Genomic DNA, 25,238 nt, shown 5'->3' with positions numbered 1-25,238 from the left:
CCTGTTTGTGTATTTTTTGACAGGAAGCTGTATTTTGCCCAACACACCAACAGCCCGTACCCCAGTCGTGTGTGTGAGGGGCCTCCGGGGTGTGTGTTCAGCTCTGGGCCCGACGGACCCACTCAGGGCAGCTTTTACGCCCCACTTCCTGCTGGTACATGCATGGTTTAAAATGTATTTGAAGTTGTGCATAATTTAAGGTTGTGGTAGAACATTCCCTTGTGAAAAAGAAGTGCGCTTAACTATTGAAATGTGCACTTTCAGGACTCTTTTTCTTAACATAATTATGTATACTTTTTTAAAAGTGCACTTTGCAATAATGTCAAATTTAAAGTCTTACCTGCAGCTTTTAGAGGGCAGGAGTTATTGACACATTAGAGTGTTGAATCCACACACTGTAAAAAAAATTACGGTAAAAGACTGTAAACAGTGCAAAACTGTTAATTGGTTAACAGAAAGTTTCCTTACTATATACGGTAAATAACTGTGATAGATCTAACGGGACATTTAATGTAATTTTACTGTAAAATACCGTTAAATTTACAGTTTTTGAAAGTGAAAAGAACAACTCATTGTATAATTTACAGTGAAAAACCGTAAATTGACATTGCCACAATTCCCTGCATGACACTTCACATTTGATTTATTTTTGTTGAAATAACAATGTTTCTTCTTAGTTTTCTTAGTTCTTTTCTAATCAGTTATGTACATTAGGGTTTTATGTTACATTTAATGTTGTTAAATTAATGTTTATTGCATTTTTAAAATGTCATGTGTGTTACCATGATGGTGTTTAATGTTTGTGCGAATAACACTGTGCAGCTTCAATATAATAGTATTAACTGTCTTGTGGAAGATTACTTGTGATGAGCTTTGATTGTGATGATTGTTGGTTGTCAGTGTATTACAATGGTACAAAAAAGATATTAATACTTCAATAGGTTGGTAAATTATCATTATATCAGATAATGAATTACGGTTTATTACTGTAAATTTTAAGTTAAGTCTGTAAAACCAAAAACGTTGATACCGTATTTTTGACGGTAAAGTTCTGGTAACCACAGCTGCCCGTTTTTTTCCGTATAAACAATGGGATTTTTTTTACAGTGCATGTACCAGATGTGGCCCTGATCTGGGCCGACACCATGTTGCTGTCTGGGGGACAAATGAGTAATAAAGAGTGGGACCTGCTTGATGTTACAAAGAGTTATCAAAAGTGCAATATGCCGCAAAAAATAACTTGTATTCAGTATTCGCACACTCACTGACAGGCAGCTTTCTGGGCACAGCTAAGCGGTCAAATACACACAAAAATGTATTCTCGTAAACACACTAGATTTATGTATTGAGTGAAGGTAAACAGAAGGGAGAATTTGATGTGTACTAATATATAGTGTACATGTGTTACCTCTTAAAGTGACAGCAGCCTAATATACTGATGCTGTCTGTGTCCTTAATCAAACAACAAAACAATAAGAGAAATTCACTCACTGCTCTTGACTTTGAACTTTTGCAGCTTTAGGCCGGATTCACATAGGGCGATTGCGCTCCGGTTGGTTCTTGTCATGTGACCTACTGTGCGCTTATGGTGCGCTTGCGGCATTCTGAAAAGTTTAGATGTTTTTATCTCGATGCGGCGCGGACGCGCTTGGAAAAAACGCTTCCATTATGAGCGCGCATACCGCGCGCCTACATTTGAAATAACGAACTTGAGTAACTAATAACTAAAAAGTAACTAATTGTGTTACTTAGTTACTTTTATGGAAAATAATGCATTGCGTGTTTGCTTGTTTGTTTCTTAATAACAAAAAAAGTTATATTTTTGGCAAATGTGAATGCCCTTTCACACCAAAAGTGAAATGAATAAACCTCAGGCTGAAGGGAATGCAAATTCATGCCTGTAAAGTTGAGGGCGCAGCTCAAATGAACGCATTTAAACACATTTAAAGTCATTTTTCACTTATTATTATAGTTGAATTGGATCATCGAATGTCAGCAGCACATGCAATGGTTAATATAGGGAGATTAAATAAATAAAGTATATTTGTGTTTAACAAGTAAATTTAAAAGTAATGCTACTTTTATTTCACTAATCACGTAACCCACGTTTCTTGTAATGCATTACCCTCCACACTGGTTAAGTGATATTACATTATATGACATACAGTTAATAAATGTACTAAATTGCAACTTCATCATTACAAATGTGTAATTACAAATATATTTAAATAAATGATGTCCAAGTTTCAATAGAAATTATATTAAAGTATATTTTAGTTTACCATAAATGTTTATCAGTGCATTCAACATCCATATTTCAAAGACAATAGAAGTAATTATGCAATTTCTTGTAAAGATGTACTTAAGGCCAACTTGAGTGGATCAAAAAAGCACTAAAGTTCAACTAATTACATTTAATATAATTTTTTTAAACTAAAATACATTTGAATTTCATTTGAATTACCTTGCAAATAAGTGTCCGAAAGCATTACATTCAGTTTGCAATGCATGTAAAGAATTTTTTTTTTATTATAGTATATATATATTATTTCTGCATTAAAAAACTATTCTTAAAAGTGTGCTAAAGTGTACTTCTTTTTCACAAGGGTCTACACATGAGTGACCTTGTAAGTACAGTAACTTAAAAAAATATCTACAACTGAGATCTGTTTTATGTGAGCAACGGGGTAGTTGATAAATAATTTAAAATGCACTGTGTTTCTTGAAAAAATATTGAGTTCTCGAAAAAAGAAGTAGATTCATATGTGGCTGTGACTGAATCAATATTCCTTTGATATGTCCCAAACTTCTACAGGAGATGCTGGATACATTTCTTTTATGACAATTTGAAAGTTGTTCTTTCTTTGCTAAGTATCAGATGCATCTTCTATATGTGATCAGCTCCCACCCAGATGAAGATCTCCAGGACTTCAGGCTTTAACCCCTGCAGTGGAGGAGAGTGCGGGAAACCAGCAGTGCGCCCTCTAGTGGACACCGGGGCCATGGTGTTTGTGGTGTTCGGCATACTGGGGGTCAACCGCACTCAGCGCTCAGACAACCATGTTATTGGAGACCTGGTAAGACAGAATAAAACTATTTACAGTGCAGACATTACAAAAATTACTATAATGTAAACTCCATTTGTGAAAATGCTTGAGAATAATCATAATCAACATCAAAAATGGCTTGTAACTTAGGGGAGAATCATAGTAGCTGGGTCCCAATTTACACTTGCTAAATAGTTAGATATCAGGATTAGTTTGTCCCAAATCATGTAATCTGTGCATGCTTTGAAACATTTCCCTCAACTCCCATTACTTTGAATACCAATAATTGAAAGTAGTCTCTATTCTGTTATTATTGATTTACATTACAAGCTATCAGAATTTCATCTTCATTTTTGGCCATATCAGCAACTGCACCAAACTGAATATTTGACTTAGTTTGCTTGTTTTTTGTTTTTCTCGAGTCTGAGCTTCATATTCTCACTATATCATACTATATGAGCCATAAAAGCCTGATGTATCAGATAATATTTTGTCTAAAAGTTCATTAAATGGTTTTATATTTTAAAAAAAGGACTTTTATTTCATATGCCAGGATTTACAGGGTTCATTTTTTATTATTATTTTCAGGTTTGAATGGAAAAAACCCTGATTTTTAATGTAATCTCAGTCTCTACATTGTACATTGATTGACTTCCTTTGAAGCTGATTTATGAATTATTAATTGAGTGATTATTGACGTTCCTCCCCCTCAAAGGGTAGTGTGGTCTATGATCCAGACTTTGATGTTTTTAATGAGATCGGGCACTTGTGCAAGCTGTGCAAAGCCATCAGTGCCAATGCCAAGCTGGTGAAGCCTGGTGGAGCTCAGTGTTTGCCGTCAGGTGAGGGAGAATCATCCACGAGTTCTTCTCATATTCCCTTTCAGTCGGTCAGTTTTACCACGTCCCGTTTCTCTCTTTCAGGAAACAGCCTCACATCCATTCTGCCCTTACTTCACCCGGAGTGTCAATCTCTCCCCGAGCCCAACCTCTTGCCTGGCCAGCTGTCCCATGGTGCAGTGGGCATGCAGGGCGGGAGAGTGCACTGGATCTCTATGGCTTTTGAATCAGTGAGTTCACTACTGCATTTCAATAGTTCACACAAAAATGTCGTGGAGTCATTTTATGGTGCATTTTCCCCTTTTGATATGGTGCATTTTAGAGAGTGTGACAGCCAGTGTTGGGGAGAGTTATTTTTAAAGGTACAACAAATGACATTACTTTTTTATTGAAAGTAACTTTTAATTTTTTTTTTTTTTTTTTTTTTTTTTGTGTGTGTTACTTTTTATCACTTGGACTCGCTCGCTCGCTTCTGTAAGACTGGAAAACTGGTTGGAGAAACTGTCCTGACCACATGGTCTATTGAAACAAAGGAACTTGCTGATAATTAACATTCGACCTCCCCCTCACGCAGTCTCACCTGATTTACATTTCATTCTCTCACCCAGTAACAGCTAAAACTCACATAAGAATATATATATGGTTTAATGTGAATGATTATTGTGTTTAATATCATTTTAAAGGTCTCAGGGTGGCTGGTTCAGATGTCTCATTCCAAATAAGTAAAACAAAAGGAAATAAGGTTTTTAAGAGTTTAGGAATAATTGGCACACAAAGGAATGTGGTCTCTAGGCACTCCCAAAGGTGTAAATTCATGAATGCTAATTTCCACTGTTCTTTGCAGATGGTCAAACTTCTACCCCCAGCAACGGTGGGGGAATACAGTAAATTTCCACTAAACTCTAGTTTTACATATCAAATGAGGTCTGGCTATATAAGGAAAATGCAACGAGAGCTCAGGGCTCTTTCTGTATCTCAGATAGCCCGTGAGGATTAGCTCATGTAGTTCTTAAATGTTGGGTTTGCATCTATTTCTCTTATCCTAAAGCATTTGATGTTCTGTATTGATGATCTTTGAACTGATTATGAAATTGGCATAATACTTTTACCTGACATAATAAATTTTTATATTGGTTTATTCTAACAGACTTTGACTTCATTTCCATTGGAGTTAAAAGGAATAGTCAAACATTAACATATATTTAATGATGCATAGATATCATTGAAAAACTTTTTCATTTTATGGAGTCAGATGAAACGAGTTAATACATAAGATAAAATGTATTGAATTTAATTAAAAATCCCTTTACTCATGGGAAGAGACGGAACGCACGTTGAGACCTTCACCACTGATTTGAATGCCGCCATTGGATCAAATTAGACGGCCTTACACTTCCAGGTCTTTGCATTGGTAATGTATTTTAGCACAGTATTGTATTCAACAACATAGCCTCATACACCTTGACTTTCTTTTAAAAACACATTTACAATATTATTATATTCTGACCACTTCGAATATTTCCTGACCACTACAGCTTCGCCATACAAAATATCTCTTAAAATCCCCCTGGGGTGAAAATCTAATGTTTAATGTTGTTTATGTGTCTATGTGGTGTTTTTAATATGCTTTAAGACAAACCATGTGCAAATTCAAAGTCAACAGCATTGCTGAGTATTTTCTCCTTAAAACTGCAGTGAACCAAAGACAGTCTCCAAAACACGGTTTGAAATCGCTGGTGTTTCTGACGTCACAAACTACCTTGTAACCAATCAGGTCAACGAGCCAGCGGGCTGTAGCATATCATGAACAGCGATTAAGTCTCGAGAGATGCCAGGTTATCCCGTTATATTTTTTTGTTGATATGAAAAAATCAGGTAGATTTAGCAATATTGCGGGTGTATGATGTATATTCCGATGTTATGATGAACTATATGCCTTTCTCCACTGACGGTCTGAGTTGTTTAAAGCGTTTCTGATAATTGTTAGAAGGCAGACTGAGTGAGATGGCGAACGGGAACATCGTTTGTGTAACATTAGCAACACATTATTAGCTGTATGATAACATAGTCAAGCAAAAGGCTAATCATATTAATTACCGTTATGTGTCCGACATTGTAAAGAGCGATACCATTGTGCAGCGTTTACTTCAGTAAGTTGGCCGAGTGGATCTGTGATCTGGCGTGAGTGAGTGGAGGCGGGGCTGATTAGCATATTCATGTTTCCACGTATACTACTGTAAATGAAGCAAGGGTGTAGAGTTACATTCAAGCTATTTTAAGCATGAATAACTTTTTTCAAGGAAATATGACAAATATGTAATTGTGGTGATCACAGATGAGTTTTAAGGGATAAAATAAATGACTACAGGGGGACTTTAACATTACGGGTTATATTACCTATCCGGTTGTTAAGTCGTGACGTAACCACTCTCCGATAATACTGTTTCCGGGTCCAAAGGCCGGGTCCTCTCTACCTACCTACCTACCGCTTTCGCCCGAGTTTTAACGTGTTCCCGTGTTGTTTAAATAGATCGGAGTTAAAAAACAAGTGACATTCAACTGTCATTCTACCGCTTTCCCTGTGACGAGAAAGATAAGAGAAAATGGCTGCAGTTGATAAGGTAAGTTACAAATCTTAAACGAATGAAGAAACTTTGGCGCCAGTGGGTGCTATCCCTTAATCCCTAGTAACACCCACTGGCACTGAAGCGAAAAAAGCCCTTAAGAAAAGGGTTTATTTAGTCTAGGATCTGGAGTGGACGAGCGGAGCGCTTGGGCCCGGAAGAGGCTAAACATCACGCGTGACGTCAGACTTAACAACCGAATACCTACTGTGCAACAATTGAATGTCATGCTGTGTTTGGGATTCAAACAAATAGCATATCCATAACAGACCGAGAGCTGATGAGTAATATTCAGAGAGAAGAAAATGTTTTTAAGAGGTTTTTGAAGGAGAGAAGAGATGATTGGCAGAGGATTGGAGTGATGTGCTTATTCTTTCTTGTGTGAGGGATCAAGCGGGCTGTAGAGTTTTGAACATATTGTAATCGTCTGATATTTTTAGCTGAAAGGCCATAATGAAGTGAGTTACAGTAATCTAGTTGAGATGTGACAAAGCCATGTACAACAGTTTCAGCATCCTGCTGACTAAGAGAGGATCGAAGACGAGAGATACGGTATTATGTAGGTGGAAAAAAGCTGTCTTTACCACTTTACCAATGTGATTATTAAATGAAAGAGTGGAATCAATGAGAACTCCAAGATCTGTCGTAGAGGGCATTATCAAGTCACCATCCAAATCTATCAGTTGACCAGATAGTTTTTCAACTGTTGATAGATTCAGTATTACCTCAGTTTTACCTGAGTTAAATTTAAGGTAATTTGCCTCCAGCCAAAGCTTGAGTTCCTTGTTGAAGTTAATGTAGGCGGAGGAAACACTGAGGTGGGAGGTGTGCTAAAATAAATCTGAATGTCATCAGCAGTGGAAGATAAACCCATAGCGTTTGATTATTTGTCCAACTGGTAACATATAAATAGTGAAAAGAAGAGGGCCCAAGACAGAACCTTGAGTTAACCTTGATTTGTGCTTCTGGTAACAAATTGTTGCCTCCCTGTCAAATAGGAGGAAAACCATGCAGTCAAAGGCTGTGCCAGTTATTCCAATTGCTGATCGAACTGCATTAAGAGCTTCCCTATACTGCTGAATGTGTTCAGTATATGCCAAGGAGTGAACAATAAGGCCAGTTTTCTTATAAAACCTTTCTAGATGGCAGCCCTTGGTTTTCATTTCCCTAAGCTCAGTGTTGAACTGCGGAGAAGTGCAAGAAGATGGAACGTATCTAGATTTTAAGGGAGCATACTGATTCAAAGTAGTAGAAATACTTTCTTCATAGACATTAAGAATGTCTTCTGCACTGGGAAGACTGAAACAGGCAGAAAGTAAGTATATACACTGTTAAAAATTGCTGTAAAAATACAGCCAATTTCCAACAGTAAAATACTGTTATTTCAATAAACAGTTTTATCCTGTAAATTTACAGTCTATGTTCCATAAATTAATTGCTTGCTGTAAATTTACAGCATTTATGTGTAAACCTATTTGTTCCTGGAAAAAACAGTATTGGACTGTAAAAAATAGCACGTGTGGGCGGGGCATCTTCAACGCGGTCTCTTTTCGAACAGAAAGCAGTCAAAGAACAAAATGGTTTCGCAACACTCCTGCTGTCTTAAAGAAGGCCACTGTTCAAGGTAAGTTTATTTCTTTGCTGTTATTCTATTATGTTGCTCCAGAGTCCCAACCTGTAAAATCGCCTTTTTTTATGAGGTTTTTTTTTTTTAACTGCTTACTGAGCGCGAATCGCGTTTTGCAGACAGAGCTCGACGGTTGAGACATTTCGCCTAGCTGCTAATGAATGCTCTCTGAGCTCCGATTACTAACGTAAATCTATGCGATTATTACTGCGAATTCTTTGCTTGGCTAAAGTTGTTACCATTTAGAAATTAGTTGGGCTTTCTTTTGTAGTAACCTAACCCTTAACTCGATTTATATGAATTTGTGATTCAGTAACGTTACACGGTGCGAATCTTGCATCAATTCGCATAATATCATGCACATAAGATGGAGAATAATTACAAAACAACTCGAAATATCCAGATCCAATGTTGTAATTAAAATGTAGTGGTCAATTTGTTTAGTTTCCATGCAAATAATATTAAAATTCCCAAAGCAAATTAGATATGTATTTTTTCTTTGTTCGATTTAGTGATGCGTTTTTGTGAGATTCACATGTAAGTTAGGCCTAACGTTATAGTATTAAGTCAAAGAGGTTGTGTTTGAAAGACGAGGCAAAGACGAATATTCTTTGCGGCGCGAAACACGTTTTTGCAGACAGACAGTTATCAACAGCTGAGGCATTTCACTATTCAATGTTCTCCGCACTCTGACGTCGATTTTCTTTGCTTGGTTAAAGATTTCGAAATAATTATTTTCTTCTTTTTTCCTAGGAATCCTTCACTTGATGTAAATGTTTTACTGAGACAGTTTGCCTTAATCTTTGGTGAGTTTCACGCCATGTATAACTTACTTGCAAACTTACTTTTGTGCACAATCATGCAGTAACGTTACCATTTTTGCATTTGATATTCCAGAAGTAACACAGAAGCAAGGATGACCGACACATGAGCTTCACAATTCTCTGTCACGTCACTATGTCCCTGGTGAACAATCTTATGACAGTAGATCGTAAGTAATGATTTATAGTTCATTTAGTATTTTTTTTATTTTTGTTTTTCTTACACAAAAATAAAATGAGTTAAAACGATTATTATTTTTATTACACACGTCTATCGTTTGGCTTCAGATTTAGAAGACATTGATTCATCCACGGTGGTCTTGTGAATTAATGTTACGATCGTGGTGTTGTTTTTTAAGTGACAAAAGAATTAAGATTAGTTAAGTACATTAACATGATCATTTTATGTTTCTTTTAAAAGTGTTTGCAGAGTATGTGATCACTTTTTGCAATGTGCTTTATTTTAGCACTAAGATTTTCTTGATTTTCTTTACTCTCAGACCTGGATTTCCTCTCAGACCAGATCTGTCAAAAGCTGATGTGGGACGTATTGGCTGTTTTTTGCCTCTTCCTACATTTCTTCACCCATTGGTTCTCGTGATTATGTCCTCTCAGATCTGGAATTCCTCTCAGGCCAGATCTTTCAAAAGCAGGTTTGGGATATTTTGGCAGTGTTTTTTTTTTTTTTTTTTTTTTTTTTTTTTTTGCCTCTATCAAGGATTTTTCATCCATTGGTTCTCAATGTTTTCCTCTCAGACCCAGACTTAATCTCTGGCCTGGTTGCTGATGTGACATTTTGGCTGGTTTTAGTTTTTTTTTTTTGCCCCTTCCTAATGTTTCTGTTTGCCTACTGGTTCCTCTCATTGAATTTTAAAATGTATTTTCTGTGACTTTTTTTCCTTAAATACTGTTATTGTATTGTTAAAACCTGTTACCTATTTTAAATAAATGGCAAACAATGTACTAATACATAATCTATTTTGTCTTAATTTTTTCCATTGAGTAAAAAGTCTGTTTGGAATGTCTGTATACATTATGCTACATATAGGGATGTTAATAGATATCAGACAATAGAGTAAATAAAAAACAGTATTTATATTCTAACTCTATGCTGCCAGTACTTTGTGAAATTACAGCACAGCCTTAAAATTAAAAACTGTAAAATTACGGTAAAGGGCTGGAACCACAGCTGCCAGTACTTTACTGTGAAATTACAGCATTGTTGAAACAGTAAAATTACGGTAAAGGGCTGGAACCACAGCTGCCAGTACTTTACTGTAAAATTACAGCATTGTTGAAACCGTAAAATTACGGTAAAGGGCTGGAACCACAGCTGCCAGTACTTTACTGTAAAATTACAGCATTGTTGAAACCGTAAAATTACGGTAAAGGGCTGGAACCACAGCTGCCAGTACTTTACTGTAAAATTACAGCATTGTTGAAACCGTAAAATTACGGTAAAGGGCTGGAACCACAGCTGCCAGTTCTTTACTGTAAATATACGGGTGAATTTTTTACAGTGTAGTATTATATATCATTTTAGGAAGACGGTAGACCAGTATTATAAGCAGGAGAGACTGACCCGTGATTTGAAATGCTGTCACATCATGGAAAGCAGACAGCTCAATATGAAGACTCTGGCGATAGACCACCGCCAGACCCCCTCCCCCGCCTCCAATTCGGGTCTTAGTCAAAATACCGGGAGGAGAGCGCAAATTGAGTTCAACAAAGTCATTTAATGTTCTTCTGTGAGCATCAGCATATCACAGTTATTATCAGAAATTAGGTCCCGGAGAACCAGTTAATGAACGAGTGTTGAGTAGGGCAAATTCCCACACTGCTGGAGACTCTTGTTAAGCACAGAGTCATTTCTGATCTTTTCTAGTGGCCTTAGAGAGGATAAGCAAGCTCTGCGGTGTACGTATAGAAGATGACTTCCGTGTGCTTAATCTGTGAGACCAGATAGAGGGAATGGAAGCAGGCGAAGTGCAGTTCTTTTTAATAAATACAATAGAACTAGCCTGGTTAAAACCAGACCATTCTCAGTTGTAACTGAGTTATGGTCTGGCAAAGCGTCATAGACAAGTCATTTCCAGAGGGGCGTCACCAACGGACGTCGCGGATAGACCTAAACCCAATCAGAGCGATGAAGGAGATGACGTATGCAGAGCGGCGGAGAAACATCTCCGAGTGTTGTCCTTTGCTCGGTTTTTAACAAAAAGGAAACGTTCAAATCGCTTAAAACAGACGCGATAGCTGATTCGAACGAGTGATGTTCGACGGCGGCATCCATCTTTGTAATGTAGGCTACAAAATCTGCTTCAAAATCCCAGCGCTGTCGTCATCGTGTAAAGCCCGCCCCAACGTTTCTGATTGGTGCCGCGATTTTGATGGATTGGAAATGGGCTTGAATGCAGTAGCACCTCAATGCAGAAACTGAAACAGGAAACACCCACCCTCAGAACGATCCAGTGCTGGTCGGACCAATCAGACTCTATGCTACAGGACTGTTTTGATCACGCGGACTAGGAGATGTTCCGGTCGGCCTCTGATGACGACATCGAGGTTTACGCTGATAGCGTAACATGTTTCATCAGGAAGTGCGTAGAAGACGTTGTTCCGACCAAAACAATACGGATTTACCCGAACCAGAAACCATGGATTAATAGCGATGTTCGTGCAGCACTCAATGCGCAGACCTCCAAAAAACTTTCAGAGCAGCAAAACGCCAATACAGGGACAAGATTGAAGGACAGTTCAACACCACCGACTCTAGAAGTATGTGGAAGGGAATTAATATCATTACGGACTACAAAGGAAACATAAACTCCACAATGAACAACACCTCCTCTCTCCCAGATGAGCTAAACACTTTTTATGCTTGTTTTGAGGGAACTAACACCCCCCTCGCAGAGAGAGTTCTCACGGCGGAAGCTACAGAGGCTAGTAAACTCTCCGTCTCTGTAGCGGATGTAACCCGATCCTTCCGACGGGTGAACATCCGTAAAGCTGCGGGTCCAGACGGTATCCTGGGCCGCGTCGTCAGAGAGTGCGCGAACCAACTAGCTGATGTTTTTACGGACATTTTCAATCGGTCCCTCTCCTTGTCTGTAGTCCCCACATGCTTCAAAACGTCCATCATTGTACCTGTACCGAAGCAAACCAATATCACCAGCTTAAATGACTGGCGTCCTGTTGCTCTGACCCCCATCATCAGCAAATGCTTTGAGAGACAAGTCAGAGATTACATCTGCACTGTTCTACCTCACTCACTGGACCCACTGCAGTTTGCATACCGCAATAACCGCTCCACTGATGATGCTATTGCATCTACAATACACACTGCTCTCTCCCACCTGGAAAAGAGGAACACATATATGAGAATGCGGTTTGTAGACTACAGCTCAGCATTCAACACCATAGTGCCCTCCTTGCTTGATGTGAAACTCCGGGCTCTGGGCTTAAACAGCTTGCTGTGCAGCTGGATCCTGGACTTCCTGTCAAACAGACGTCAGATGGTTAGAATGGGCAGCAACATCTCCTCATCACTGACCCTCAACACTGGAGCCCCACAGGGCTGTGTTCTTAGCCCACTCTTGTACTCCTTGTACACAAATGACTGCGTGGCAACTCACAGCTCCAATACCATCATCAAGTTTGCTGATGATACGACGGTCGTAGGTCTGATCACCGACAACGATGAAACGGCCTACAGAGAGGAGGTGCTCACTCTGACACACTGGTGTCAGGAGAACAACCTCTCCCTCAACATCAGCAAAACCAAGGAGCTAGTGGTCGACTTCAGGAAGAACGACAGAGAACACAGCCCCATCATCACCATCAATGGAGCTCCGGTGGAGAGACTCAGCAGCTTCAAGTTCCTCGGTGTCCACATCACAGAGGAACTCACATGGTCCGTCCACACTGATGCCCTCGTGAAGAAGGCTCATCAGCGCCTCTTCTTCCTGAGACGGCTGAGGAAGTTTGGAATGAACCGCCACATCCTCACACAGTTCTACACCAGCACCGTCGAGAGCATCCTGACTGGCTGCATCACTGCCTGGTATGGCAATACTACCAGCCATAACCGCAAAGCCCTGCAAAGGGTGGTGCGCACTGCCAGCCGTATCGTCGGAGGTGAGCTTCCCTCCCTCCAGGAAATATATGCCAGGCGGTGTGAAGAAAGCTCGGAGGATCATCAGAGACTCTAGCCACCCAAGCCATGGGCTGCTCTCACTGCTACCATCAGGCAGGCGGTACCGCAGCATCAGGACACACACCAGCCGACTCCATGACAGCTTCTTCCTCCAAGCAATTAGATTTCTAAACTCTTGATCCCTCATGATCAATTCCATAAACAGTCTAACTGGCAACACAGCACAACATAACCTACTGCATATTACATGATGTGCATATATATATATACACATATATATATATATATATATATATGTATATGTATATGTATATATATATTTCCACCTTATGTGTATCTATTGTATGTATAAATATTTATTTTTATATTTTGTATATTGTAGTATACTGTACATTGTTGTATATTGTATATTGTATATTATTTATTGTTTTGTTAGTGTATATGGTACTGTGAGTAATTTGTGCACACATTAGATGTGTATTCTATGTAAATCTGATGTTTGCTGTTTGCTGTAAATTGTTTACGTCACATCGTGTCATGACTGCTATGTTGCTCGGAACTGCACCTAAGAATTTCACACACTGTTGTACTTGTGTATATGGTTGTGTGACAATAAAAGGATTTGATTTGATTGATTTTTGATGCAGTACATGAGATCCACGGGGAGGAGTCGGATCAAGATCCAAGGGGTGGAGATGGGTAGGATTAGGGGTGGGTTTAGGGATCAGGGGGCGGAGATGGGTTGGCTTAGGTATATGTAAGGTGGATTTCATGTACTGCATTGAGAACCATCTCCTTGAATGAGCTCTTTGCCAGACTAACTTTCAGAGCAAATCTAAATTTGCCGGAAGTAGTCTGGGTTTTCCCAGGCTACAATAGAACGTGATACATTCTAGGAAAGGTGGTCATGAGTAGCCTAGTCTAAAAAGCTTTCTAATTTATGTTGGTGCAGGACAATGTTTTCTTCTTTTCATCAGTTTTTTCATCACTTTTTAGTTATTGGCCGTTTTAGATCTCGCTTGACTTTCTCTATAGCGTTTCAAAGTGGTACATTCTCAATAGAATTCAAATGGGTCGCATATTTGGTCATCAGAGCCGCTATAGAAACGGCTCGCGCAAATCTTTTACAATTTTGGAGCGATTCACTGATTCGTACTCCACTCATGCAAAATGAAAAGGTTGGGCTTCAGTCATATTGCGCAGAGAATTGGTCCATTCAGTTCGGCTTATAAAAGCTCAGAAGTAACGCTGTATACAATTAATTGGTCAGAGTACTGGCAACATGTGAGAAGTGCTAATACGCAGTGGTGGAATGTAACGAAGTACAAATACTTTGTTACTTTACTTAAGTAATTTTTTCACGTATCTGTACTTTACTTAAGTAGAATTAATAGTGCATACTTTTTACTTTTACTTCGTTACATTTTGCAGCAATTATTATACTTTCTACTCCACTACATTTCTACAACGTTCTGTTACATTTTCGTTAAATTTTCTAATCGGTTTTCCCCTGCCAAAACGTCATCCTGACTGTCCGTTCATCGCATGTTTCTGTCTCACCACCAGTAAAGTTTGGTTGCCATAGATATATCAACCCCGAGTCCCGGTCCCGGTCACACTAAATGCGTCTCTATAGCACGCAGTGTGTTTATCGTGCAATTTATACGCAAAAATTAGTTTTTACATGCATAGGAAACGCATTGGTAGGTTTAGTAGTGATGTGGGGTGCGTGTGTATTATACGTTTGGTTAGGATTAGTATGGCAAGCCAAGAGGTTCAGAATTACGCCATAAATGAATCGCGTTTACAGCCAAACGCCGTCATACGGCGTTTTAACATAATATGTGTTTATATATATATATATATATATACACTCACCGGCCACTTTATTAGGTACACCTGTCCAACTGCTCGTTAACACTTAATTTCTAAGCAGCCAATCACATGGCGGCAACTAGGCATGTAGACATGGTCAAGACAATCTCCTGCAGTTCAAACCGAGCATCAGTATGGGGAAGAAAGTTGATTTGAGTGACTTTGAACGTGGCATGATTGTTGGTGCCAGAAGGGCTGGTCTGAGTATTTCAGAAACTGCTAATCTACTGGGATTTTCACGCACAACCATCTCTAGGGTTTACAGAGAATGGTCCGAAAAAGAAAAAACATCCAGTGAGCGGCAGTTCTGTGGGCGGAAATGCCTTGTTGATGCCAGAGGTCAGAGGAGAATGGCCAGACTGGTTCGAGCTGATAGAAGGGCAACAGTGACTGAAATAACCACTCGTTACAACCGAGGTATGCAGCAAAGCATTTGTGAAGCCACAACACGCACAACCTTGAGGCGGATGGGCTACAACAGCAGAAGACTGCACCGGGTACCACTCATCTCCACTACAAATAGGAAAAAGAGGCTACAATTTGCAAGAGCTCACCAAAATTGAACAGTTGAAGACTGGAAAAATGTTGCCTGGTCTGATGAGTCTCGATTTCTGTTGAGACATTCAGATGTTAGAGTCAGAATTTGGCGTAAACAGAATGAGAACATGGAACCATCATGCCTTGTTACCACTGTGCAGGCTGGTGGTGGTGGTGTAATGGTGTGGGGGATGTTTTCCTAGCACACTTTAGGCCCCTTAGTGCCAATTGGGCATCGTTTAAATGCCACGGCCTACCTGAGCATTGTTTCTGACCATGTCCATCCCTTTATGGCCACCATGTACCCATCCTCTGATGGCTACTTCCACCATGTCACAAAGCTCTAATCATTTCAAATTGGTTTCTTGAACATGACAATGAGTTCACTGTACTAAAATGGCCTCCACAGTCACCAGATCTCAACCCAATAGAGCATCTTTGGGATGTGGTGGAACGGGAGATTCGCATCATGGATGTGCAGCCGACAAATCTGCGGCAACTGTGTGATGCCATCATGTCAATATGGACCAAACTCCCTGAGGAATGCTTCCAGCACCTTGTTGAATCTATGCCACGAAGAATTGAGGCAGTTCTGAAGGCAAAAGGGGGTCCAACCCGTTACTAGCATGGGGTACCTAATAAAGTGGCCGGTGAGTGTATATATATATATATATATATATATATATATACCGTATATAGTAAGGGTAGGCTATATAGTAAGCTTGATGTGTATATTGCCTAATTGCAAGCTTGTTCAGAAATGGTGACAAAAACTTAAAATATAACTGCTTTTCCATCATATTGAACATCATTATATGAGTATTAGGTTGAATGAGTTAGAATTAATTGTTTTATTAATCATTAGAATATAGACATTAAGAGAATAAATTGTTATGCAAGTACTTTTACTTTTAATACTTAAAGCTGCAGTCCGGCATTTTTCCTCTTTGTCGCCATCTCTGTTCGAAATCTGCAATTGCAGTCATTCGCGGAATTATCAACTTTACGTGGGTTGTAGTTCAACACCCTCGACACGGCACAGCGCGGATGAACACAGTGTTTGAGGAGAGTGTGCAGCTGTCAGTCACCGCGCCGATGTGGATATTGTCATTCAGAATCACAGATTATTCTTTTTGGAAGTATGACCAACATAACAATTTTCACCGGGAAATGTCATCTGAACTAGTAAGAAACATTCACTTTTGTTCTGGTTCTGACATTGCAGTAAATCGCGCTGATTAAATCTAACAATTGCTTATAAATTATCATTTCACGCAAAACCGTGCAAAGTAGCTATACTATGTTCTCAAATTGTTAATGTTAACAACGTCAGCAAGCATTGCGTGACTACATCATGTAATGTCCTTCCGATATTATCCTTGTTTTCGCATGGGTCCGGTTGCAGTCTCTTTTTTTCTGTAGCCACTCCGAAGTCCGAACGAAGTCTTTTGCATGTTACAGCGGGTGAGTCTCTAGTTGTCACTGATGATGATCGTCGTTTGAACCTTTCTGGATCCGCCATCAAATTGATAAGTTTAATTATATCAAGTGCTGTGAGAAAAGGCTATAAATCTCTACCTCCAACATCCTCACACGCAATATAGCTTATAGCCGAGACTCCTTTATGTGTACAGATGTGACGTAATGACGCAAAGACATGCTCGAATCTCCCGCGGAAATCCACCAGTACCACTAAAATTAAAAACATTATTAGCCTACAAGCTTACCGTTTTGCATCGAGCTAAGGCAAGCAGATTGTTTTGAACACTGGCTGGTTATGTATTTTATCAAATATGTATTTTGGATAATTTTTAACCCAAAAAAAGCTACGGACAGCAGCTTTAAAGTAAATTTAAAATCAGGTACTTTTTACTTTTTACTTAAGTAGGGTTGTCATTGTGGTACTTCTACTTTTACTAAAGTAAATATGTCTCTGGTTATTTGTACTTTTACTTAAGTACTGAGATTCAGTACTTCCTCCACCACTGCTAATACGCAAGAAAAAGTGAGGGCACTTAAAATAAAGAAGTGCCAGGGGCGTTTCCTCTGAGGAGGCAAGGGAGGCAGTGCCTCCTCAAAAAATTAGATGAGAAGATAATCCATATTATAAAAATAAAACAATGCAAATATTACGAAACGTGACATTAAAAAGTGTATTAAATCACTGTTTTTTCTAAAGTAACACTTAAGTAGCATTGAGTTTTAACAGACCATCTTAAACGTGCATGGGGTTTGGCAGAGGGTTATTGAGATTGAATGGGGGAATGTCACGTAAGAGAAGGCAATGCCTTAATCGCACTATGATTGGATATGATTGGTTTGTGCGATAAATCCCGCCTCTTGTTTTCATGCCCGTTCACGAATCATTCTGAATGAACAACATCATGGCGTTAATGGAAGACTGATTAAAAAGTAAGTAAACAACTCACACACTTATGGTGTGTTCACACCGAACGCGAATAGAGCGTAAAATACGCGTCTATCGCGTCTAGTTAGACGCTTGAATCTTCCGCTCGAGTTCAAATTTTTCAACTTGCGCGGAAGACGTTCGCGGCAAACGCGTCGCCCAATTCGTGTCATTCGCGACGCCCAGCGCGAATGATGCGTCTTTTCGCGTCTTTGCATTGACTTTGTATGTAATCTACTCGCGCAAATAATTTAATTCGCATTCGGTCGGTGTGAACGCCATATGACCGCATTATGTCACGTCAAAATCAAACTTGAAATGTCCTAAAAACATGACGACTGTGTTTTTTTTAGTAAGCAATCATCTTCGTGTCTGTGATCAGTTGTTTATCGAGCTTGATGACTGAAAATAAGTTGACTATTAAAAAGAACAGCTGAACATCATGCCTTCACTAATAAAATATATTGTTTAAACTGTTTCGTTATTATTTTGGAATAGATGTAAAAATGCTTAAAAAAACTAAATTGATGAGATTTATACTTTAACGTAAACATATAAAATAGAACTGTATTAGAATCGGTCTTTGTCAGACACGTGGGTTTGTTGTGTGTGACGTCACCGCAGGCGCCATTTTTGAGGTATCGCTACTGACTGTGAGCATTGAAGAGATTACAAGAGTATAACAAGTAAATAACTCGCAAAACTGGAGAAGCACAAGAAAACCGAGGAAATGCCCTACCACAATAAACTCGATAAATATGGCAGGTACCGTTATTTGGAGAAATTGTCATCCATTCAGAACATAGATCCATATATGAGCTGACTGCAGGAAATTGGAGTGCTGATCCCGCATTGCTTTCTCATCCTCATACTGGGACATTGTCAACTATCTTGTTTATGGTATAAGCGCATACCAGTGAACAATTTAAAAACTATAAATCTCTTAAAAGGATGTTAAATCTCTTAAAATCTCTTTAAGGATGGTTTAGTTTTAAAAAAATAATGAAAAACACAATTCTCCAACAACAGAATACCCCTGCATCGATACCTTACAAATGGCGGCTACGCCCCATAATGCACTTCGTGTATCACGAGTGTGACGTCACCTGACAAAGACCGATTGTACTTTTTATTTTATTTGTTTATGTATTGTGTATTGTTATGTATTGTGTATTGTATATGTATTGTTTAGGCCTAATGTAATTTTTATTTAACCTGGAAAATGTGACAACATTAAGTGTAAATGGGACATGAATTTACATTTAATTAAAAAAAAAAACTAAACAAAAGAAAAAAACTGTGAGGACTTTGCCTCTTCATTTCAGAATACCACTGCAACACTTGGTGACAGCATCATTTTCAATACTTGCAAGAATTTTAATGCAACTCTTTCTTAATTTTCATTGTCTCTATGATTCAGACCACCTACAAGGGAAAGTCTTCGTTTCAGACTCACTCTGATTTCCTGCAATGGGAGAGTTTCCTGCAGAAGCAGCTCGCCTCACTTCCAGCGTCGTCTGCCTTGAGACGAGGCTTCCAGACCTGCCAACACTGGAAACAGATCTTCATGGAAATTATAGGCAAGAGAGCAAAAATAGAACGTGGCAAAGACAGAAACCAGCTTCGATAAAAAAGGCTCTGCTTGAACAAATTAGCAATTTAAGAGCGATTAGTCTGAGTCGCAGACATCATTAACATGAGTGCTCAATAACCTCACTCTCAACAAATGACAATAATGAATCTGCATTCAGATTCTCTATTTATATGACATTTAACATGGATCGACTTCCTCCCTGAACTGCTCTTTATGCACTAACTGTAGGTGTAGAGAGCGCCCTCTACAGTCTCCTGCTGTCACTTGCCATCTGCATCGCAGCAGTAGCTGTGTTTACTGCACATCCACTTCTGCTGCTGCCAATCCTGCTGAGCATTCTGGGTATGTCATACCTTTGCAAATATTGAGTCACTGCACAAAATATTAATATTAGTTTGTTAGTATATCATTTCAACCCAAAAATCACAGGAAGAAAATTAAGCCTACATTTTACTAACATTGTAATAATGTACACATGCTTGTAAAATAACACCGATTACAGTACATGAGAGTCATTGAGAATAATGAGAATTACAAAACTAAGATGCATTACTGCAGATGTGCTCACAATTTTAATAAAAATCTAAAGAGGTCTAAAAATAATTTAATTTTATTGTTACATGAAATGATTTACATTATCCCCCTTGAAATAGTTTACCACCATTTTTTTACGGCCAACTAATTTTCACTGAGGATACTTAAATGATGGAGTCATCAAATGCCTTTTTCTTTCATTCTGTTGAATTTAATTGACTCATGTAATATGTATGGTGAAAATCATTGCCTTTGAAATGTGCAGCTTTATTCCCCTCTCATTTATATGTTAATACAATATGCCAGACATGACCATAATTTAACTGGCTTTCAACCAGGAATATTATCACCAGTGATTACTCAGACTGAACGAATATACAAATTATGTGAAATGAAAAGAGACTCTGAAAATCATCCCACTTTTATGTCCAGCTAAACAAGGAAATAGATTTAGAAAATGAGCAATGATGCTTGAATTCAAGTAGAGGAATGGATAAAATCAGTGAAAAGGACAAAAACAGAACCAGGGTGTTTATGAGCAGCTTAAAAAAGACCTATTATGCTTTTTATGAAAAAGTTCTGTTGCAAAGAAAGCACAGTATCACTTCAAAGGGAGTTCTTCTTTATATTAGAGTCACTGTTTCTGAACTCCAGTCCTCCATAGTAGTCTTGAGTTTTCTTCTGGGAACGAACATGCACGTCACAATATTCGTTATTTAACTAATTCCCGCCCAAGGCAAAATTATTTTTGAGCTATCCAGTGTGTTAAAACTCACGGTTATATGGTAAGTGGCGTGACATTTCTGTAACACGCTCAAAGCAGTTGACAAATCCCAACTCACTGGTCCAGCTGACCAATCAGAGCACATTGTGCTTTCCAGAAGGAGGGGCTTCATAGAGCTTCATTGAACTATATTGGTAACTTGCGACCATAGTTGGTCTTGAAAAACAAGTTGTTTTTTGAACATCCAAGCATGAAAACCCATTCTAGTAGAGCCCCAAAACAAAATCAAGACTTATAATAGGCCTCTTATAATAGTGCCTCTTTAAAATAAGTCTTAAATCTTGAAATGACTTCATAACGCGTGTGTGTGTTTTGGCACTTACAGGTATGGTGTGTCTGGTGGTGGCGGTGATGTATTGGCTCGGGTGGGAGATGGGTGCTGTTGAAGCCATCTCTCTCTCTATATTGGTGGGCTCTTCGGTGGACTATTGCCTGCATCTAGTGGAAGGCTATCTACTGGCGGGGGACCCTGAAACTTCAGGACTGGCCAATCACAGTTCGGTATGATTTACAATTATCCATTACTCAACAAATGTTTCAAAATACATCTCCTGTGATGGTGAAATGGAACTGTTTTCATGATATATTCACATCCCTGACTGTTTCATAGGTAGTGATCTGGACACGTACCACCAAAGCTTAGTTGGATCCCGGTTTGGGACATCACTTGAACAGTTAAGACTCTGGGATTTCCTCCCACCATTGTGCCCTAGAGCAAGGCACCGAACCCTGGCGCGCTTCAGGGGAGTCATTTATATTGGTGTAGGATAAGCTACCCTGGATAATACAGTTCGTGTTCGCAGTCGTATACATCAGGTGCCATTTTATACATAATAGCATACAGAGAACTTAACGAAGCCCTGTATAAATAATGGATTATTCTTGATTATTGATTGATTATTGATATTATAACAGTAATAATTTTAGGACTTTAGGTGTGTTCGTGCCATGATTACTATATGACTACCTGGATGTTTTACTCACATCTTTCACATCTGTTTTACTCGAGACAACAACTGTGGCTGAAAATAAAAACTTTATTTCACAATATGTGCACTTACTGAGTACTGTAAGGTAACTACATGGGTTAAGTTCAGGGTTAGTACCTTAGTACCAGGGTTAGGGTCATTACTACAATAAGTATAGTATGTTCACGTGAAACAGGACTGTAAAACAAAGTGCTACCTAAAAACTGTGTAAACACGAACACTGATCCATTCTGACTGCAGTGTCGGGGAGAAAACCTGCTGTTACTGAGAACAAACCCAGTGACTTGGAGTAATGTCAGCATACTGATGAGATAAACACGTCTGATCCTATATTCTGCTGCTCCTACCATTCCTTTCCTCAAGCCCTATGTCTCTCCAGTATTGTGAATTTAATTGCTTACACAGTTACGAAACAGCTAAACATGATGTGCCATTTACATTTGATTTAAACGATAGTAGGTCTATGAGACAAGGAAGTCAATTTTGAAAACATGACACCAAAGTTAGAGTCGTGAAACAGAAAGAAGACGACAAGGTGAGAGTGTTATTTTACGTGAGGTGAATGTTAAGAGTTTTCACAAGTGTCATTTCTTCTCCTTGGGCTTACAGGAGTCCTCCATCAAACGGCAGCTACGGACCCTTGAAGCAGCCAATCACGTCGGTGTTGCCATAGTCTCTAGTGCCGTCACTACAGTGATCTCAACCATTCCACTCTTCTTTTGCGTCATCGTGCCTTTCGCCAAGTTTGGTCAGATTGTGGCCATCAACACGGCAATTTCCATCGCGTTCACTCTCACGGTCACTACCGCGCTCCTGGCGACAATGGGACCCGCCGACTTCACCCGGACACCCAGAGCCGTGGTCAAAGCCGCTCTGGTGGTCCTGATCATGGGTGTCTGTGGAGGTCTGCTTTGGTGGACCGGATCACAGTTTGCTCCTGACACACTGATCTAAATCACACGGCGAATCCCTTCTGCACCCGTTTCAGGCCGAGGAACCTCATTCCAGGTGGATTTCAAGTGTGCATCTGTGATTTGTTTGTGACATAACATACGTGAACATGAACTCATTGGGAAGCAAGTTGGGGAAAATGAAGTATTTAACATATGTGGCGCACTGTTAGAAATTAGGAAACCCTGTACGTGAATAGTGAACAGTCTGCATGAAGGTAGTGAGCCCTGACAGACGTGGGAAATACGTCGGACACATTTAGGCGAATGACACTGTCTTTGCTATCGTGAATAGATCTGTCAGGGACTTGCATTAATGTATGACCAAAAGTGTTGATTGTTCCTCGATATTTTGTTTTATTCACAACATGGAATGAAGAGATTTAGAGGATGTGAGGACATGTCTTACATTGGTTCAAGAGTGATGAAGGCCTGAAGTCTCAGAGGACAAGAACATGAATTCTGTGAATTCCTCTCACGTGCGGGAGCAGGACAACACTGAAGGAGAAAGTCTAAGACCAAGCTACTTTTCACCGCCCTTGAGGGATGTTGCAACAGGGTGGGTGTGTTTAACTTGAGAGTTAATTATTTGAACCCCAAATGTCGAAGTCCTACTGTACATTTTGGTTGAAGTCAACAAGAAATGACATTCACAAGCCGTTTTACTTTTGCAATGCAACATACGTTTTTTTGGAGAGTTTGCAGAGACTCGTTCCTGGGTCAACATATTTTTGTTGATCCTGGAACAACATTTCTGTTCGAAAATTTTGTCCTAACTATATCTCTACCCCTAAACATAAATTATCCCTAAAAACAGAGGGAAAATGATAGGTGAATAACAATGATGTAGGAGCACCTAACCCGAACTGTAAGCCTAAACAACTTGACATAAACTGTAAACTTGTCCCTCAAATCTGATTGGTTGATTGGAATGTTGATCCAGGATCCAGCGAACTGGCTGAAAAGGAAAAGGAAAAGAAACTTGTTTTTGTTAAAGGTGCAAAACGCAAGTCTCTGAGTTTTTGCAGAACTACGCCCCCTCTGGCGACAAGCGAAACTGCAACCAGAGTTGTGCACACTCATGGACCACACGCATCTTTTATTGGATATGTTTTATGTTTCATGTTGTACTATTCTTCCGAACACAATTCCTAGTTTATGAAACTGTTCACTAACAAAGGTAGTAAAACCAATTCTGATTGTACATGTATCTAGCTTACGCTAAAGCATTACACATTTTACGCATCATCATTTGTTGTCATACATAGATTGGCCGTATCAGACATTAGAGACTGGGCTATATCTTACCGTTTTATCAAGAAAAAAGCCAACTGAGGATCCCGTTTGAGACCATGAGCAGACCGGAGATCTCTCCATTTGTTGAATGCCTTCCCGAGGTTGACTCTCGTCTTACTTCGACGCCTGTCTCACTCCAATTTGGACCTTTTGGTGGCATTAGACAAAATGTTTCTTTTCTTTACTTTACGTGGAGTTTGCGTTGGGGTTTGGAATGGACTACAAGCCGGTCTCTTTGAATCCATCTTCTACCTTTGACGCACGAGTTGTCTTCGCTGATGCGGAGAATGGCGGTGCCGGCGAATACACAAACCTGCGAGACATAGCCTGGTGAGCGTGAACGTGCATGACGTCACACCCAGTCTCAAATTCGAGCCCGAATCCCTCTTATATATTTCACTGTACAGGATTATAGAGGCAATCTCAGTGCGCAGAGAAGGGCTCATTCAGCCCATCAGGCAGTTCTTTAAGCATGTATAGGATAGAAAAACAGGTATTTTTAACATTAAAAGTTGCGCAATGCACCTTTAACTAAAACTAAAACAATTAAAAATGATTTTACTTAACTGAAATAAAGCTGAAATAAAATATAAATATTAGATGAAAAACTTTTTCTTTAAAAAACTTGAATGAAAGAAATGTTAGAAATGTTGAAGTACTAAAGTTTCTAAAACTAAAATAATGCCAAAATTAAAATTGGCATTAGTTAAAATGCCAATTGCACATAACAAAATTACTGAAAGATAATTCAAAATATTAACAAATACTATAATAGTGTATATATACATTATTATACGACACTAATAGTATACAAATTATTTTATAATACATTATAATAGTAAAATAACACTGGAAGGAAAGGAACTTTTTTTTCCCCCAACTCAATCTCATTAGAAAACAGCTATTTTATAGTTTAGTGAATTGGTGGTGAATTCATACAATTTAATTCGTACAAAAAAAAAAAAAAAAAAAAAAAGCATGACGGTCCACCCCTAAACAACCATTAGAGGAGCGCAAGAATATCATATGAAAATGTATGAATGAGATTGTGCAAACTCGTACGAAGTTACGTGAAATAGTTCTGAATTTCCATGCGAGTGTGTTGGTTTTCTCTTCGTATAACATGCTCAATAAGGCCAGGAATGTCCATTTTGATTT

At 39.0% G+C, this 25,238-nt stretch overlaps 1 protein-coding gene across 1 annotated transcript in view; it reads left to right on the top strand.

Annotated features, from left to right (window-relative positions):
• disp3 (dispatched RND transporter family member 3) overlaps positions 1 to 23,578 on the top strand; it is a 76,948-nt gene extending 53,370 nt beyond the window's left edge. Inside the window, exons 14-21 of the mRNA XM_056246862.1 lie at positions 24 to 154; positions 2,902 to 3,077; positions 3,763 to 3,889; positions 3,971 to 4,116; positions 19,354 to 19,513; positions 19,756 to 19,869; positions 21,171 to 21,346; positions 22,444 to 23,578. Of these exons, the coding sequence (XP_056102837.1) occupies positions 24 to 154; positions 2,902 to 3,077; positions 3,763 to 3,889; positions 3,971 to 4,116; positions 19,354 to 19,513; positions 19,756 to 19,869; positions 21,171 to 21,346; positions 22,444 to 22,788 (1,375 nt within the window). The 3' untranslated portion in view covers positions 22,789 to 23,578. The remainder of the gene's footprint in view (positions 1 to 23; positions 155 to 2,901; positions 3,078 to 3,762; positions 3,890 to 3,970; positions 4,117 to 19,353; positions 19,514 to 19,755; positions 19,870 to 21,170; positions 21,347 to 22,443) is intronic.
• Positions 23,579 to 25,238: the final 1,660 nt, after the last annotated feature.

Source organism: Rhinichthys klamathensis, unplaced genomic scaffold (assembly GCF_029890125.1).
Source record: "Rhinichthys klamathensis goyatoka isolate OS25496 unplaced genomic scaffold, OSU_Roscu_1.1 h1tg000040l_1, whole genome shotgun sequence".
NCBI lineage: Eukaryota > Metazoa > Chordata > Actinopteri > Cypriniformes > Leuciscidae > Rhinichthys > Rhinichthys klamathensis.
Note: the sequence above shows the minus strand (reverse complement) of the source record. Positions and strands in the feature narration are given on the sequence as shown.